We start from the raw sequence: 16,234 nt of genomic DNA on the forward strand, positions 1-16,234 counted from the left end.
TGCCCTCTTGTGTTTATCCCTTGGAATGGTGTCATGAGGTATGTTAAACTATTTTATTCATTAATACAAGAGATCTAGGGTTGCCAACTGTGTAATCACACAAACATCCTTGTCCCACCCCTTCCATGAGGCCCTGCCCCTGCTTACTCCATCCCCCCTCCCTCCTTCATTTGCTCTCTCCAACCCTCACTCACTTTCACCGGGATGGGACAAGGAGTTGGGATGCAGGCTCTGGGCTGGGGCCAAGGGGTTTGGAGTGTGGGAGGGGACTCTGGGCTGAGCCTGGGGCAGGAGGTTGGGGTGCAGGCTCTGGGAGGGAGTTTGGCTATGGGAGGGGGTTCTGACCTGGGGCAGGGGGTTGGAGTGCATGAGGGGGTGTGGGGTGCTGGCTCCAGGAAGGGGCTCAGGGCAGGGGGTTGGGGTATGTGAGGAGGTGAGGGGGGGCGCTTACCTCAGGTGGCTCCCAGTTGGCAGTGCAGCAGGGCTAAGGCAGGCTCCCTGCCTGCCCTGGCTCCACGCCACTCCTGGAAGTGGCTGGCATGTCCGGCCCCTAGGTGTGTGTGTGTGGGGGGGGGGGGGCGGGCAAGTGGCTCCACGTGCTGCCCCTTCCCCCAGAACTGATTCCACAGCTCCCATTGGCCGGGAACCGCGGCCAACAGGAGCTGCAGGGGCGGCATCTGTGGGCAGGGGCAGTGCGCGGAGACCTCCTTTCCTAGGGACCGGACATGCTAGCCGCTCTCAGATGCAGTGCAGGGCCAGGGCAGGTAGGGAGCCTGCCTTAGCCCTGCTGTGCCACCAGACTTTTATCAGTTTAAAATGTCCCGGATTGGCTTCAGTGGCCTCCCGGAAGATTAAGCCCGATTCTGGGAGACTCCCGGCAAAACCGGGAGGGTTGGCAACTGTAAGAGATCACATGACACTTGCAGAGATTTCTCACTAACCTTGCACACAGTAAGTTCCAGCACAAGACATGAGATGTTCACTTACAACCTGAATTCCAATTTGATGTGATCTACAAGCCAAGCTGAAAGAAAATGGTGGTCTTAAAGGTGGGGTGGGTGACCTTTAGAAACCAAACAAAGCATCCTGTCCTCCTCCTAACCCCATGTCCACCCCCAGAGGAGATAGCTCAAGGGAAAACTGTAAGAAAAACTCCACAAGCTTCCTCTAACGCCTTCTCCCTTGCTTTCTTCTGTAGGCTCTTACCCAGCAGGGTCCATCTGTTGTATGGACACTCACTAATACACAGCTCGGCCCAAAAGCATTCAATAAGCTTTAATATCCAGATGTGGTGGGGTTGATCAGAACCTAATAACGATTGCACAGAATTCAGATGCAGACTCAGACTCCTTTTGAAAGAGCAGCACTGCAGATGACCTGCTTTAGAACAAATCCGAGCTATCCAAACATTCACAAAGCACTTAACGTTGCGTAGGCTGTATATGTAACCCACAAACCTCCTGGGTGTGGTGTTCTGGCCTATCTAGTGGTACTGAGACCATTTAGAGAGAGAGAGAGAGATTGGGTTTGCTCTACATCCTTAGCTAACAGCCATATGGCTTTTAGTTCATGCTGTAGAGCAGTGGTTCTCAACTCTGGTCCACCGTTTGCTCAGGGAAAGCCCCTGGCGCACCAGGCTGGTTTGTTTACCTGCCGCGTCTGCAGGTTTGGCCAATGGTGGCTCCCACTGGCTGCAGTTCGCTGCTCCAGGTGCCGGAAGCAGCGTGGGCTGAGGGATGTGCTGGCCGCCCTTCCAGCAGCCCCCATTGGCCTGGAGCGGCAAACCGTGGCAAGTGGGAGTGGCGATCAGCCGAACCTGCAGACGCAGCAGGTAAACAAACCGTCCCGGTGCACCAGGGGCTTTCCCTGAACAAACGGTGGACCACAGTTGAGAACCACTGCTCTAGAGGCTCATGCACTGAGGCCCCAAGTTCGATCCCGCCCACCAACGACTGGGGTCTGTCGGTGTTACATATACTAACGCTCCTCTTTCTGACACAGTTTAGTTACTGATGGAAGATCAAGATGTTATTACCGAAGTCCCTGCAGCACTGAAACGGCTGGCCAAATACATGGTGCGTGGCTTCTATGGGGTAGAGTACTCACTGGTCCTTGACTTATTGATCCGATATCCCTGTGTGAAGGAGGATGACTTGTTGCTACTGCTCAAGTATGAACGCAAACAGTTGCGCACTGTCCTCAACACACTCAAGGCAGATAAATTTGTCAAGCTGCGCATGCGGGTTGAAACAGGGCCCAATGGGAAGAGTACAAGGCACAACTACTATTACATCAACTACAAGTTGCTGGTGGACGTGGTGAAGTACAAACTGGATCATGTGCGCCGGAAGATAGAAGCAGATGAGCGGGATTCAACCACCAGGTCCTCCTTCAAGTGTCCATCCTGCTTCAGCACTTACACGGACCTGGAAGTAAATCAGCTGTTTGACATATTCACAGGTATGCCAACTAGGCTGCTCATTTGCTCTCATCCTTCAGGAAATTGTTGGCAGCATTAGATGTGTCTGCACCTGTGCACATTTTGTAATAGAACCAGGTTGGTTGGGTTTTGTTTTTGGACATTTGCCCTAAAAAAAAGTAGAAGGAAATAACTGGGCTTTTAGAATGACCTGTGGTGAAGAGGAAGGGTATTCCTGTAGCTAAGATGCAGTCCTAGGATTCAGATTTTAGTCTCAGCTCTGCTATGGACTTGCTGTTTGACCTTGGCCAAGTAGTTTAACCAAGTTTTATGTTGTCTTTAATTTCCTCACCTGTAAAATACAAGTAAGTTGCCCATTTCACCTGGGTGTTTTGAGGTTAAATTAATTTAATGGTTATAAATGCATGAAGATCCTGAGGCAAGATGCCATAAAATATTAATAAAATACAGTATTTCAAATTGTTTTAACAAACATTAACTAATTCTCCTAACACCAGAGGGGGAGGTATAAGCTTCCCCATTCTACAAATAGGGCAACTGAGACATAGAGGTTCAGTGTCTTCCCAAAGGCACATAGCAAGTCAGGAGCTGAGTTGGCATTACAACTCAGGAGTTTCTGCCTCCTCTTCAAGCCAACTGAACCAGAAGTTGCATTTCAGATTCACTGGACAAGGCATTGTGAGGTATGGTGCAATAGCAGTTGACACCTACACTATAAACATCTGGGTAGCTGATAAGGATGAATGACCCAGAAAGAACGAGCAAAGCTTGATTTTGAGATTGTAAGGGGAGTTTGCAGGGCTGCACGCTGGCAAAATCCTTCTTGGCTTGTAAACTGAGCAAATTTGATCTGTAATCATTGAAACAATAAACATGGAAGCTGCTGATGGTGACACTTTTACAGAGTAGCTTTTCAGAGTAGAACTGAACACTTCAAACAGGTTCATTGAGGTAGAGGTACTGGTTTTTACTGCAGGATTCAGCTAGAAATAGCACCATTGTGTTTAAAAGGACACTGTCAATTTAAACATCAAATCTGCCTGAAAATATTTTACCTCTTGTTCCATGTTATGTCTAAGCTGAATGAACAAGTATAAGACATTAGAGAGAAGGAATTGACTATACAGAAGATGTTGCCAAATGCACAATTTCTCTTTCCTGTGGTAGTCTGTTTGTGTGGATCTTTCATACAACAGGTGTGTCAAAATCAGAGGCAAATGTGATTGTAAAATTCTCAGTGTTCCCCAGGATTCAGAGGCAGGAACAGTATCAGCAACTGCTTTTTAACCATTTTTTTTTAAAGTAAATTTGTTCATCTCTAACTTGAAATCTGTTATTTGGGCATAAGCTTTCGTGGGCTAAACCCACTTCATCGGATGCATGCAGAGGAAAATACAGTAGGAAGATACATATACAGAGAGAACATGAAAAAATGGGTGTTGCCATATCAACTGTAATGAGACCAATTAATTAAGGTGGGCTATTATCAGCAGGAGAAAAAAACCTTTTGTAGTGATAATCACGATGGCCCATTTCAAACAGTTGACAAGAAGGTGTAAGTAACAGTAGGTGGAAAAAGAATTAGCATGGGGAAATAGTTTTTACTTTGTGTAATGACCCATCATCCACTCCTCGTCTTTATTCAAGCCTAATTTAATGGTGTCCAGTTTGCAAATTAATTCCAATTCTGCAGTTTCTCATTGGAGTCTGTTTTTGAAGTTTTTTTGTTGGAGAATTGTGACTTTTAGGTCTGAAATTGAGTGACCAGGGAGGTTGAAGTGTTCTCCGACGTGTTTTAGCCCACAAAAGCTTATGCCAAAATAAATTTGTTAGTCTCTAAGGTGCCACAAGTAATCCTCGGGTTTTTTTTGCTGATACAGACTAACATGGCTACCACTCTGAAAGATTTCGAGTTGATTGTGTCCCTTCAAGCAGCATAAATGGTTGTAGCAAGGAACTGAGTTGTTCTTCAAAAGTCTTATTCACTGGGGGAGCAGGTTCCTTGGCAAAGATCACTGCTGAATTTTTGCATCTTTTACTAACCTGTGAATTTCCAATGGGGGTGATGTTGCAGAGACTTTCCGCTGCACCTACTGCAATGCTGAAGTGGAGGAGGATGCCTCTGCGCTTCCCAAACGAGATGCTCGAACCTTGCTAGCAAAATTTAACGAACAGATTGAACCCATCTTCGCACTACTGCGCGAGACTGAAGATGTTGTTCTACCACATGATTTGCTTGAACCTCAGCCAACAGAAATTCCAGAGCTATCAGAAAGGTATGAAGAGAAATCCCTTCTCAATCCAAGTTATAACTTATGGAAAACCAAATGTTTTCTGGCTCACTTCTTCCAGAGCATAATTTAAGCTAAACTTGTAAATCTTTCTTCCCATTTAAGTGGAGGACAAAAAGTGGCCCAAGGTGGTGAGGTAAAATCATGTTGACTAGAATCACGAATTGTCTTTCAAAAGGCCACTAAGGCCTATTTTTACATAAACAATTTTAGTTCTGACTCCTGCGCATCTAAACATTGGCACCTTTTCTTCACTGTGCTTTCCTTAAAACTAACAGCCTACTTCTCTCTGTATCTGCCTAAGATCCTGCTAACTACTTAAAAAATTAGAATTGACACAATTTGCTAGGCTCTCCTTTGCTTCTTTCCCTCCCTGTCATCTTATTTTTCATGCCAATCTCTTCCTTCTCCTATTATCTCCAACCCAGTTATCTGCTCTCTTGCTCCTAACTCCTTCCACTACTAACCTTAATCCCCTTCAGCCACCCACCTGTCTCAATTTCCTCATCATTGATACCATTACCAGTGACTCCTAGATCTGCCTTGTTGACAGGTTTGTTTTTTGTTTTGTTTTTTAACTTTCTCACTTAAGCCCTGTCCTTGCCTCATTTCTTAATCCTTCCTATTACCCAAGCTCTCAGCCTTGATGTCACTTTTGATTCTCCTCTGCCTCCTTTCCTGCACTCCCAGGCCGTCAAGCACATCTTACTGCTTCTTTCTCTACACTTCCAAAGTTCCAGCCCCCCAAACTACTCATTGGCAGGCTTTCCTAACACTTCCTCGTAGACTACTGCTTTTTACTTCTTACTCGCTTACAAATAGGGATGGAGACAGAGAACTTTGAATCTTCTTGCACACCTGCCCAACAACTCCTTTGTCTCCTCTAAACTTTGTCATCCTTTCACGAAGTCTAGACTGGAGTCTCTTTAATGCTTCACTGAAACTACTTCTTGCTTAATATGTGCAAAGTTCCATGCATAGAAAATAATAAATAAGAAAACCTAAAATCCTTTTCTGTGCAATGTTCTAGTTTCATGGCTCTTTCTACTCTATTTGTCTTGTATTGTGCCTGTTTGGTTTTTTTTTTACCATAACTGCTTAACGTACAGAACTGTGTTATGTTTGGCATATCTGTAGTATATGGCACTCTAAAAACTCCCAATTATTAAATGTGTGTATTTACCCCTCAAACTCAAAGATTTTTTTTCCACATTGGGAAGAATTTCTTGCTTCTTAAAAGTTTTATATTTCTCTCAGTACTACTTTTGGCTACTCTCTCGTTCTCTTTGCTCTCTACTGTCCTGTGAAAACCATGACATTAATCCTGACAATACACTTGATCCTAAAATGTATTCTAGAAAAGGGTATGCAGCTATTAACAGCTCAGAACCACACGTTAATCATGGGTTGGGGAGGAGATAATTTTATCTCAAGATACAGTGTAGCTGGCCAAACTGAAATTAATCTTGTGTCAGTTTCCTTGATAGAGAGATGAGGTGGTGGTGTGTTTTTGTGTGTGTGGCGGGGGTGGGGGGGGGGAAGACTTTTAAATACCCTGAGGTTTTGGGAGAGTGACTCTCTGCAAGCAAGAATTAAACTTTTTTCCTTCAGCTTTGAACAGAGGGTATGTTCAAGCATCCTGGACTCCAGTATCCATCTTGAGAAATGGGCCAACAAGAATTCATCTGTCAGTAATATGTATGTTCAAAACTTGGTCATTGATTTCCAAGAGTCTGAGCCAAAGAAGAAAGGGAAGGAAAAAGTGACTAAAGAACATCCTATATGGATGTCCGAAAGTACTGTACAAGGAGCATCTTCAAATGCAACTGATTCCAATATTGGTAAGACAAAGTTTGAGAACCTAAGATTTGAATGTATGGTCATGTGTTGATATGGCTGTCTCGTTAGGAATGTACTGTAATTAATTCTCTCCTCACCCCCACATTAGTAGCTGGTGGATGCTCAGCACTTATGAAAACTGTCCTCATGTAGGGACCTAAATACAGATTTAAGAACCTTGCTTTATGCACCAAATCCTGGAAAATCCCAGTCTTTTAGTAGCCTTATATTTTAAAATGTCTTCTTGAATGATGTATTCTATGTAACAACACATCTTTGTAAAGCTCTTCTCAATCTGGGAAGAGCAGGAAACTGAATGCTTCTTTAGGGATATTTATATCTGTACAAGTACCTGTGTAGGGAGACTTCTGCTAGTAGAGGGCTCTTTAATCAAGCAGACAAAAGCTTGACAAGATTCAATAGCTGGAAGCTGAAGCTAGATAAATTCAAGCTGGAAATAAGGTGTATTAACAGGGTAACTAACCATTTGAACATCTTGCCAAGGAACGAGATGGATTTTTCATTCCTTGAAGCCTTTAAAACAAGATTGGGTATCTTTCTAAAAGATACATTCTAGCTCAATCAGACATTATGACCTGTGATATATAGGAAGTAAGATTAATTGATACTAGTTCCTTCTGGCCTTTACAAATATAAATCTATACAGAGCAAGATTTTTCAAATGCTAGTAGTGATTCAGCATGTTCACTTAGACACTTTAAAGTGTACTAACTTTCAAAAAGTGCTGAGCACTCCCCTTTGAAAACTGGGTGCTTTTTGGGCACCAAGTTGAGAGAGACCTTATTCACTAGTCACTTATGAAAACGCTGGCCTCGGACTCCAATAGCTGAACATGAAGTTTGGATTAGATTTATGAACAAAGATCCAAAGGTTTAAAGGAATATTCTGTATATAAGGCTGGGGGTCCAGTCTACTGATAAACAGGAAACCAGTATTAACAACAGAACAAACCATTAAAGTAGGTCAGTTTAATCAAATATGATCTTGTTCAGAATTCTTCAGTAGAGGAGTAAGTTATATAAAGTGCCAGATGCAACTACAAAAAATATCTTCAGTGGCTCAATGCTGCTTCTGTAACTTAAGTAAGAAGCTATATTTCAAACACAAATCTAATTTTATTTCCTAACTGATACATCTGGTGCTGAATTACAGAAGAACCAGGGTGCCATGTCTAGAAAACCATTGAAACAGGTATGCTCAATATCAGATACAATAACTACAGCTGAGATGGCTCTCTATATATTTTAAAGGAGAGCTGGAGGTGCATTTACTGTCCATCTCTTTCCATCCTATTTTAATACACTTCATATACCCTGCTTATAAATGAACAGGAAAACACTCATTTCATTCGCTTGTGAAAGATGTCTTATAATCCTTTGATTGCAATTGTCAAACTTAAATAGGATTGTTCAAGTGGAAAATTACTGGTCTGTTTACATGTTAATTGCTTGTGGCTTATTTGATGCTCTCTTGTTTTTGGGAACAGAAATGTCCAAAGAAACGGATGACTGTGTTAAGGAGGCTGTTACTGATAATGAAGTAATAAGGACCCTTCTCATCCATGAATCTAAGTCTTCCTCTGGCACAGGGCATCCCCCTCCTCGTGCCAAAAACAAACTGCATGAGTCAGAAAGTGACACCAGTGAATCAGAGGAGGACGCCAAACATGCAAAACCTGTGGTAGTTAAAGCAGCAGGGAGTGACTTGGAACAAGAGGAGCAGGAAACACTGGATCCGACAGTAATGGTTGCTGGACAGGCCCACTTGTACAGTGAAGTTAGTGACAATCCAGAGCTAGTGTCATTTATGACAGATGAAGAGAGAGAAGTTTACATCAAGGTGGGACAAGAAATGTTCCAGTCTGTCTTTGAGTAAATGCATGAATTAAAAAGCAGTTGTTATACCACTCGTGTAAGTTTAGATGTTCTGCGAAGTTCTTTCTGTAGCTTAACCTACAGTAGTTGTCGGGTGAAACAAATGTAAAGTTCAGGATATTTTTGTGAAGGTGGTGGTGAGGTCTGAATCTGCTCCTTGGAGAGCTTGCTATTTATTTTTTGCTCATGTTATTTCTCTAAAGCAACAAAGTGAAGATGTTGCAGATAACCTTGGTTGGTTTCAGTCTAGAGCAGGGGCAGGCAAACTTTTTGGCCTGAGGGCGGCATTGGGTTTCAAAAGTTGTATGGAGGGCCGGTTAGGGGAGGAGGGGCGTGGCCTGACGACTGCTCCTCCCCCACCGCTGCACCATCCAACCCTCCCTTTCCTTCCTGACTGCCCCCCCCCGGAATCCCTGCCCCATCCACACCCCCACTTCCTGACTGTCCCACCAGGACCCCTGCCTCCATTCAAAACCCTATTCCGGCCCTCTGACCTCCCTGACTCCTCTCCACCCCCCCCCCCAACTACTCCATGAACTCCCTTGCCCTCTGTCCAACCCACCTGCCCCCTTACCGCGCACAGAGCACCGGCTCAGGCCAGGCTCTGCAGCCCCCCCACCCAGAGCATGGCGCTGGTGGTGCAGTGAGCTGAGGCTGCGCAGGAGGGGGAACAGCAGGGGCTCAGGAGCCGGGCATGAGGGTCCCATGGGTTGTAGTTTGCCCACCCCTGATCTAGTGTATTTAAATTGTTTTTGTTTCCATATAGTTCCTGTTTGTGAAACAGTCCTAAATTTTGTTTAATATGCTAAGTATTGTACTCACTTTTGCTTAATATGCTAAGTATTGTAATGAAAAGACAAAATGTAATGCTTTAATTACTTTAGAAGCAGGAATCATCCTGTTTGATCAATAAATAAATTGCAACAGGACACAATTGTCTGAGTGCTAAAATATATGCCTAAAACCAAGTGACAGTCAGAACCTAAATATTAAAAGATCTAACAGGTCATGTAATCCATCTCCCTGCCAAGGCAACGTTAGATTAATTTCCCTTTCTTGATAAGCAAGTTAAACTCATTGTTGCTGTAACTCCTTCATGCCAATGTGTCCAACAATTCTTCTGGAGTGTATGCTTCTACTGAGGTGGAGTATTAATGGCAGACAGAACAATCACAAAGGGATGTCCCTGCAACAAATCCCTGCTCCCAGATTTCTCTTTCTAGAGTTAATACTAATACTTGAAATCAAAGCAATGAACAGTCATAACAGCTTGACAGATAATTTAAAAAGAAAATTGTCTGGATTAGCAAAACTGTCCAAACAAACAAACCCACACAGTTAAGAGAGATTACCAAGTGCTCTGCAACTGATCCCTTTTGGGATGGGGAGAAATTTAAAAAATCTCAGGGTAAAGTGTGAGCTGAAGTCCTGGAGAAGAAGTGGGTTCGAGGACGTGGGCTGTAGCTCATGAAAGCTTATGCTCAAATAAATGTTAGTCTTTAAGGTGCCACAAGTACTCCTTTTCTTTTTGCGTATACAGACTACCACAGCTGCTACTCTGAAATCCATAGGAAATGACATCATTCATAGTCCAAGGCCAGAAGGGACTATTGCAATCATCCAGTCTGACTTCCTGTACAACACAGGCCACAGAATTTACCCATAATTCCTGGAGCATATGTTAAAAAAAAAAAAAATCTCCAACCTGATTTAAAAATTGCCAGGGATAGAGACTCCACCATGACCCCTAGTAAACTGTTCCAATGATTAATTACACCCACTATTAATTTATTTCCAGTCTTAAATGCTGCAGTGTGTTAGCCTTTGTCTGCTAGATTGAAGAGCCCATTATTGAACAGTTATTCCCCTCTAAATATTTATAGACTAATAATGTCATCCATTAGCCTTCTCTTTGAAAGAGCACACTATTGATCTTAATCTGTCTCTATAAGGCATCTTTTTCTAATCCTTTTCAATCTATCAACATCCTGTTTGAATTGTGAGTACCAGAACACGACATATCATTACAGCAGAGATTGCACCAGATATAGAGGAAAAATAACTTCTACTTTTATTGAAGATTCCCCTCTTTATGCATCCCAGGATGGTGTTTGCTCTTTTGGCCAGGGTCACACTGGGAGCTCATGTTCAGTTGATTATCCACCATGACCCCCAACTCTTTTTCAGTCAGCTTCCCAGAATAGAGTCCCCCATCCAGTAGGTTCATATGGTCTGTTTATTCCTAGATGCATATGTTAATTTAGCTGTATTAAAACATTCTTTGTATGTACCCAGTTTACCGAGTGATCCACACTGTTCCGAGTCAGTGACAGTTCTATTAATTACTTACCACTTCCCCAACATGTCAGCTGCAAACATTTTCAGTGATTTTATTTTCTTCCATAGCCTTAACATTAAATTGCATATGTTCAAGAACTGATCCCTGCAGGCCCCCCACTAGAAACATCTGCTCAGTGATGATTCCATGTTTACAATTCAAGACCTATCAGTTAGTTAAACCCACTTAATAGCATTCTATTTTTTTAATCAAGGTTGTGCTTTTTTTAGTCATGAAGCTTCAGGCTGCATTGGTAAATCAGAGGTAAAGCTTACATTGTTCTATGAAAGTAAATACACTCATTTACCATGTTACTTTGGTTTTGTAACTAGATTATGCTTCAAGCAGTAGTGGCAGGTACTGTATTATGCCTTTGGTCCCTAAAGGGTTCCTGGCCCATTCCCTTTTGATGTACTATTTCATTTCCTCTAAGCAATAGTTACCTTTCCTAGGTATATAGTGTTCTTGAGTACCTCTTTGCCCCTGTATCATATTTGATGATGAAGCCACCAGAACACTGGCTTAAGTCTACTTTCTCTTGCAATCCTATTTAAAGTGCTATACACCTTTCTGGTATTATGTAAATGTAATCTAAGTTATGCAACTTTAATAATAGGATGATTAGGCTGAGGAGGGAAGGATAAGTTCACAGGATCCATGGACAAACTACAGCCCACAGGACCATCCTGCCTGGCCCTTGAGCCCCTGGCCCCTCCCCTGCTGCATCCCCCCACAGCCTTACTTTGCCACTCTGCCAGCGCTCTGGCCTGCTGCTCTGAATGGCAGGGTAAGGGGGAAGTTGGATAAGGGGCAGGAGGTTGCAGGGGACAGTTAGGGGTGGAGGTGTGGATAGGGATTGGGGCAGTCAGGGGAAGATTGATTGGGGCAGAGGTTCAGGGTGGGGGGGTTGGGATGGAGACCAGGGTGGTTGGATAGGCATGGGAGTCCTGAGGAGGCAGGGAGGGTGCGGGATACAGGGCAGTCAGTGGACAAGGAGCAGGGGGGGTTGGATGGGTCGGCAGTTCTGAGGGGGGCAGTGGACCAGGCTGTTTGGGGAGGCACAGCCTTCCCTACCCAGCCCTCCTACAGCTTTGCAACCCCAATGTGGCCCTCAGGCCAAAAAGTTTGCCCACCCCTGGACTAGAACTACAGTTGGAAAAGTGAGGCATTGTCATAAGAACCATTTTAGCTTGGTGGAAAACACAGAAGCACCTCTATTCCACAGTAGATACATCTTACAAAAGGCAATAGCTCTAAGGCAGGGTCTTTTTGCCATTTCAAGTGTTCTGAACACTTGTCAAAATGGGGGACTGTAAAGATACAGAAGTGATACCTGGATCAGCCCACCGATAAGCATACTACAGCATTGAGCCTCAAACCATTTTTCTTGATGAATGAAATGTTGGGAGCCCTCAGTGTAACTGATGTGAAAGTGAGTCCTTGAGACATTCTGCCTGAGGGCTAGTCTGTCTGCTCAGTTCTTTATTAAACAGCTGAAGTTGGAAGTCTAGACACAAGACAGCTGAGGCCTTGGGCCAGGTGACTACTCACATGTACACCCCAAGCATTGACTGTAGTGCTTTAGGAAAACTTCTGCTGTCTACCAAAGCGACAGACTTAAACAGTAGACATAGCTCGTTCTATTCATTTTCCCTGTGGTGGATCAATGCTGACATGTGGGTGAATTCAGAGAATGCCTTGTTCAAGGAACTTTGAAATTCTAAAAAACATCTTAAAGCACTCATCACTATGAAAAGGTAAAAAGAAAAGCTGTAGCTCCTAAAAGCTTATGCTCAAATAAATTGGTTACTCTAAGGTGCCACAAGTACTCCTTTTCTTTTTGCGAATACAGACTAACACAGCTGTTACTCTGAAACCTATGAAAAGGTAGTGATTTCTCCTACTCTAACTGTTGTAACTGCAGCAGGGAAGACTGTTTTGACCAATAAATACTGCAACCAATCTTTAGTTCAATGGCTTAAGTGGCATAACCATCTGGCAGATTCCTAGGCCCATGTTTGAACCATATGTTCAAATACAGTATCTGCAGGCTTCAAGATTACCACACAGCTTAGGGGTGTCTTTTTGGCTCTGAGCAAAAAGCAAACAATCCTTATCACAATTTAATCTCTATAGAGAATAGAGGCTTGTCCCCTCTCTCCATTTCTCTCCATGCCCCCCCCCCTCCATTTGTACAGAAGTTGTGCAGTAGTGAGGAGCAGTTATTAGTGGGTCTGTATTACTCCTCTCTTCTGGACTCAAGCAGCAATGCAGCTGCTGAACTTGTTCCCCCAGTTGGAGAGAATGACTTCGACTGTCCAATGATCATCAAACAAATAAGGAAAGGAACTACTCAAAGGATGCAATTACTGGAGCCCCAACATCAGGGATGCTTTCCGCACCATGTAGGGAAACAGCCTGTCAAGGTTCCTCCCCCACTCTGAACTCTAGGGTACAGATGTGGGGACCTGCATGAAAAACCTCCTAAGCTTATCTTTACCAGCTTAGGTCAAAACTTCCCCAAGGTACAAAATATTCCCCCCGTTGTCCTTGGCCTGGCCGCTACCACCACCAAACTAATACTGGTTACTGGGGAAGAGCTGTTTGGACGCGTCCTTCCCCCCAAAATACTTCCCAAAACCTTGCACCCCACTTCCTGGACAAGGTTTGGTAAAAAGCCTCACCAATTTGCCTAGGTGACTACAGACCCAGACCCTTGGATCTTAAGAACAATGAACAATCCTCCCAACACTTGCACCCCCCCTTTCCTGGGAAATGTTGGATAAAAAGCCTCACCAATTTGCATAGGTGACCACAGACCCAAACCCTTGGATCTGAGAACAATGAAAAAGCATTTAGTTTTTTACAAGAAGACTTTTAATAAAAAATAGAAGTAAATAGAAATAAAGAAATCCCCCCTGTAAAATCAGGATGGTAGATATCTTACAGGGTAATTAGATTCAAAAACATAGAGAACCCCTCTAGGCAAAACCTTAAGTTACAAAAAAGATACACAGACAGAAATAGTTATTCTATTCAGCACAATTCTTTTCTCAGCCATTTAAAGAAATCATAATCTAACACATACCTAGCTAGATTACTTACTAAAAGTTCTAAGACTCCATTCCTGGTCTATCCCCGGCCAAGACCCAGCAACAGACAGACCCAGACCCTTTGTTTCTCTCCCTCCTCCTAGCTTTTGAAAGTATCTTGTCTCCTCATTGGTCATTTTGGTCAGGTGCCAGCGAGGTTACCTTTAGCTTCTTAACGCTTTACAGGTGAGAGGAGCTTTCCCTTGGCTAGGAGGGATTTCAAAGGGGTTTACCCTTCCCTTTATATTTATGACACAGCCAAAAGAAGATAGAATTAGGATAAAGAGTGAAACATTTAAGTCAGGTATTTCAAAAGTTACAGTTCTCATAGGTGGTACCAAAAGGCCCTAATGGTGATAAAATACAAGCTATTTTTATATTTGTCTACAGTTCAATAATGTACTGCTATTAATTTTAAATTAGTTGATACCCTAAACATGAATATTCACTTTAAGGATTTGGCTAAATAAAAATAAGTGCTCAAAATACCTGAACTAAGAAGTTAGCAATTGAAAGATTGCGGTGTTGATAGCCACAGAAATCTGCTTAGTTCAAGTATTGATTTGTACTGTCAAGTGTTAACTCTAGGTTTCAAATTGGCATTTTGTAAATAAATGTTAGTTAAGAATTATTAGTCTTGCTTATTGAATGTGTAATGGTGTTAGTTTCTAAAATCTTGACTGTATGCTAATATCTGAACTGTTAAGTGTATTCAGTTTACATTAAGGTTACAGAATTCAAAGAGTCTAGAAATGCCAAAGTTCAAAAGTAAGTGAACTGGACAGAGCTGGAACAAGGTAAGATTTACTTTGTAATTAGCTAGCAGATGGATGTGGAAGACGCAACTACAGTTAAAATTGGGGTACAGAAGCAAGGAACAGGCTACATGTCTTGAACTTAGAGCCCAGTAGTTTGGTGTGTGTGTGGTTTTTTTTGTTTGAGGAATAGCACTGATAGTTTCAAACTTCTTATATATGGGATCATATTACCTTGGAGGAGGGGGCAATAGGCAAGTCTTTGAGATCATCCTTGGGAACAATGACCAATGCAAGTGTTAACTGAAACTGACTCTTGTAAATTAGGCAGTTAAAAATGAAATATTAGAAGTCTCCCTCAACACTGCCTTCCCTATGAAATTTGTCACTGGGTGCTATTCAAGTTCACTGTTTTATTACATGGCAGTGACTTTGAGGCACTGCCCTTTACACCAGGAAATCATCAGACACACTCTTGACAAACTAAACACAACTGAATCCAGTCAGTTTATACGTTAGAAGTGGTTTGTGATTATGCCAATGTAGTTTTACAGTCACATTTTCCTATTTCTTAAATTTTGCTTGTTGTGTAGAAGACCTATTACAAACAAAGGGGGAAAACTGATTATACAAGTACTCTCAAATGCAGATCAAAAACTTCTACTCCTTGTTACAGTAAATTTAGATATGAAACAATTGTAGGCAACTATATTTTCAGAGCCATTTAAATTGTTTGCAGTGTTTACAGCAATGTTGGGCTCACCCTCTCATATAAATTGTGTAAGGTTTTTTTTTGTTGTTTTTTTTTTAAATCCAGCATGTAGGAAATAGGAATGATTTCTATCTCCTCTCCAAAAAGTTAAGTGAACTCATAAAAATTAAGTAGATTAACTTAGAAAATATGGCTGGTTGTGGGAGGCAGAATTCAGAGAACTTAGAGTAATATGAATGCTTCCATTTAAGGCTACATTTACTCTTCAAGCTAGGGGTCTGATGCCCAGCTCTTCCGCAGATGCTCAAGGAGAGCTAGCCTGAGTATAAACAGCAGTACGTCTGAAGTAGCACAGGAAGCAGTAGTACATACTCACAGGATTCAGAGATAGTGTATTCAGCACGGCTAAGTCATACCAGTGCCCCTGCCACCACAGCTACACTAATACTCCTGCTAGCTCTTATACATGCTCACACTAGGTTGATATGTGAGTTGGCACTCCCAGCCCTAGGTCATAGTGCAGATGTAGTCCAAGATGACAAACACTCCTGTTTTCCTTACAAACACCAATCATCTGCACGGGCACATAACAGCTACACCTATATAGTACTGTACCAGGTGAAGGGGAAAAATCTGTGGGATTTTTTTTTTTTTTTTTTTTAAAGAAAGCTACCCTTCCCCACCACATAGATTGATAGGACAACTAGTTTTCCTAGGCCAGGAAAACTGATAGTATCCCTTTGAATGGCACACTCTACTCTCTACAAATAAGCATTCACTACTAAGCACTTCATGTTGTCCAGGAGAGCAGGATGCCTTCACGCAGCATCATCAGAACTTCTCCAGCAACTGTAAAATAAGGGCTCAAAGAC

General features: G+C 42.7%; 1 protein-coding gene across 1 annotated transcript; it reads left to right on the top strand.

Annotated features, from left to right (window-relative positions):
- The first annotated feature begins 1,862 nt into the window (after positions 1–1,862).
- Positions 1,863–9,325, top strand: LOC125635354 (general transcription factor IIE subunit 1). Its single transcript, XM_048846955.2, has 4 exons — positions 1,863–2,460; positions 4,515–4,716; positions 6,343–6,572; positions 8,078–9,325. The coding sequence occupies exons 1-4, from the start codon at positions 2,013–2,015 to the stop codon at positions 8,464–8,466; spliced, it is 1,269 nt and encodes a 422-aa protein (XP_048702912.1). The 5' UTR covers positions 1,863–2,012; the 3' UTR covers positions 8,467–9,325.
- Positions 9,326–16,234: the final 6,909 nt, after the last annotated feature.

Source organism: Caretta caretta, chromosome 4 (genome assembly GCF_965140235.1).
Source record: "Caretta caretta isolate rCarCar2 chromosome 4, rCarCar1.hap1, whole genome shotgun sequence".
NCBI classification, from domain to species: Eukaryota; Metazoa; Chordata; order Testudines; family Cheloniidae; genus Caretta; species Caretta caretta.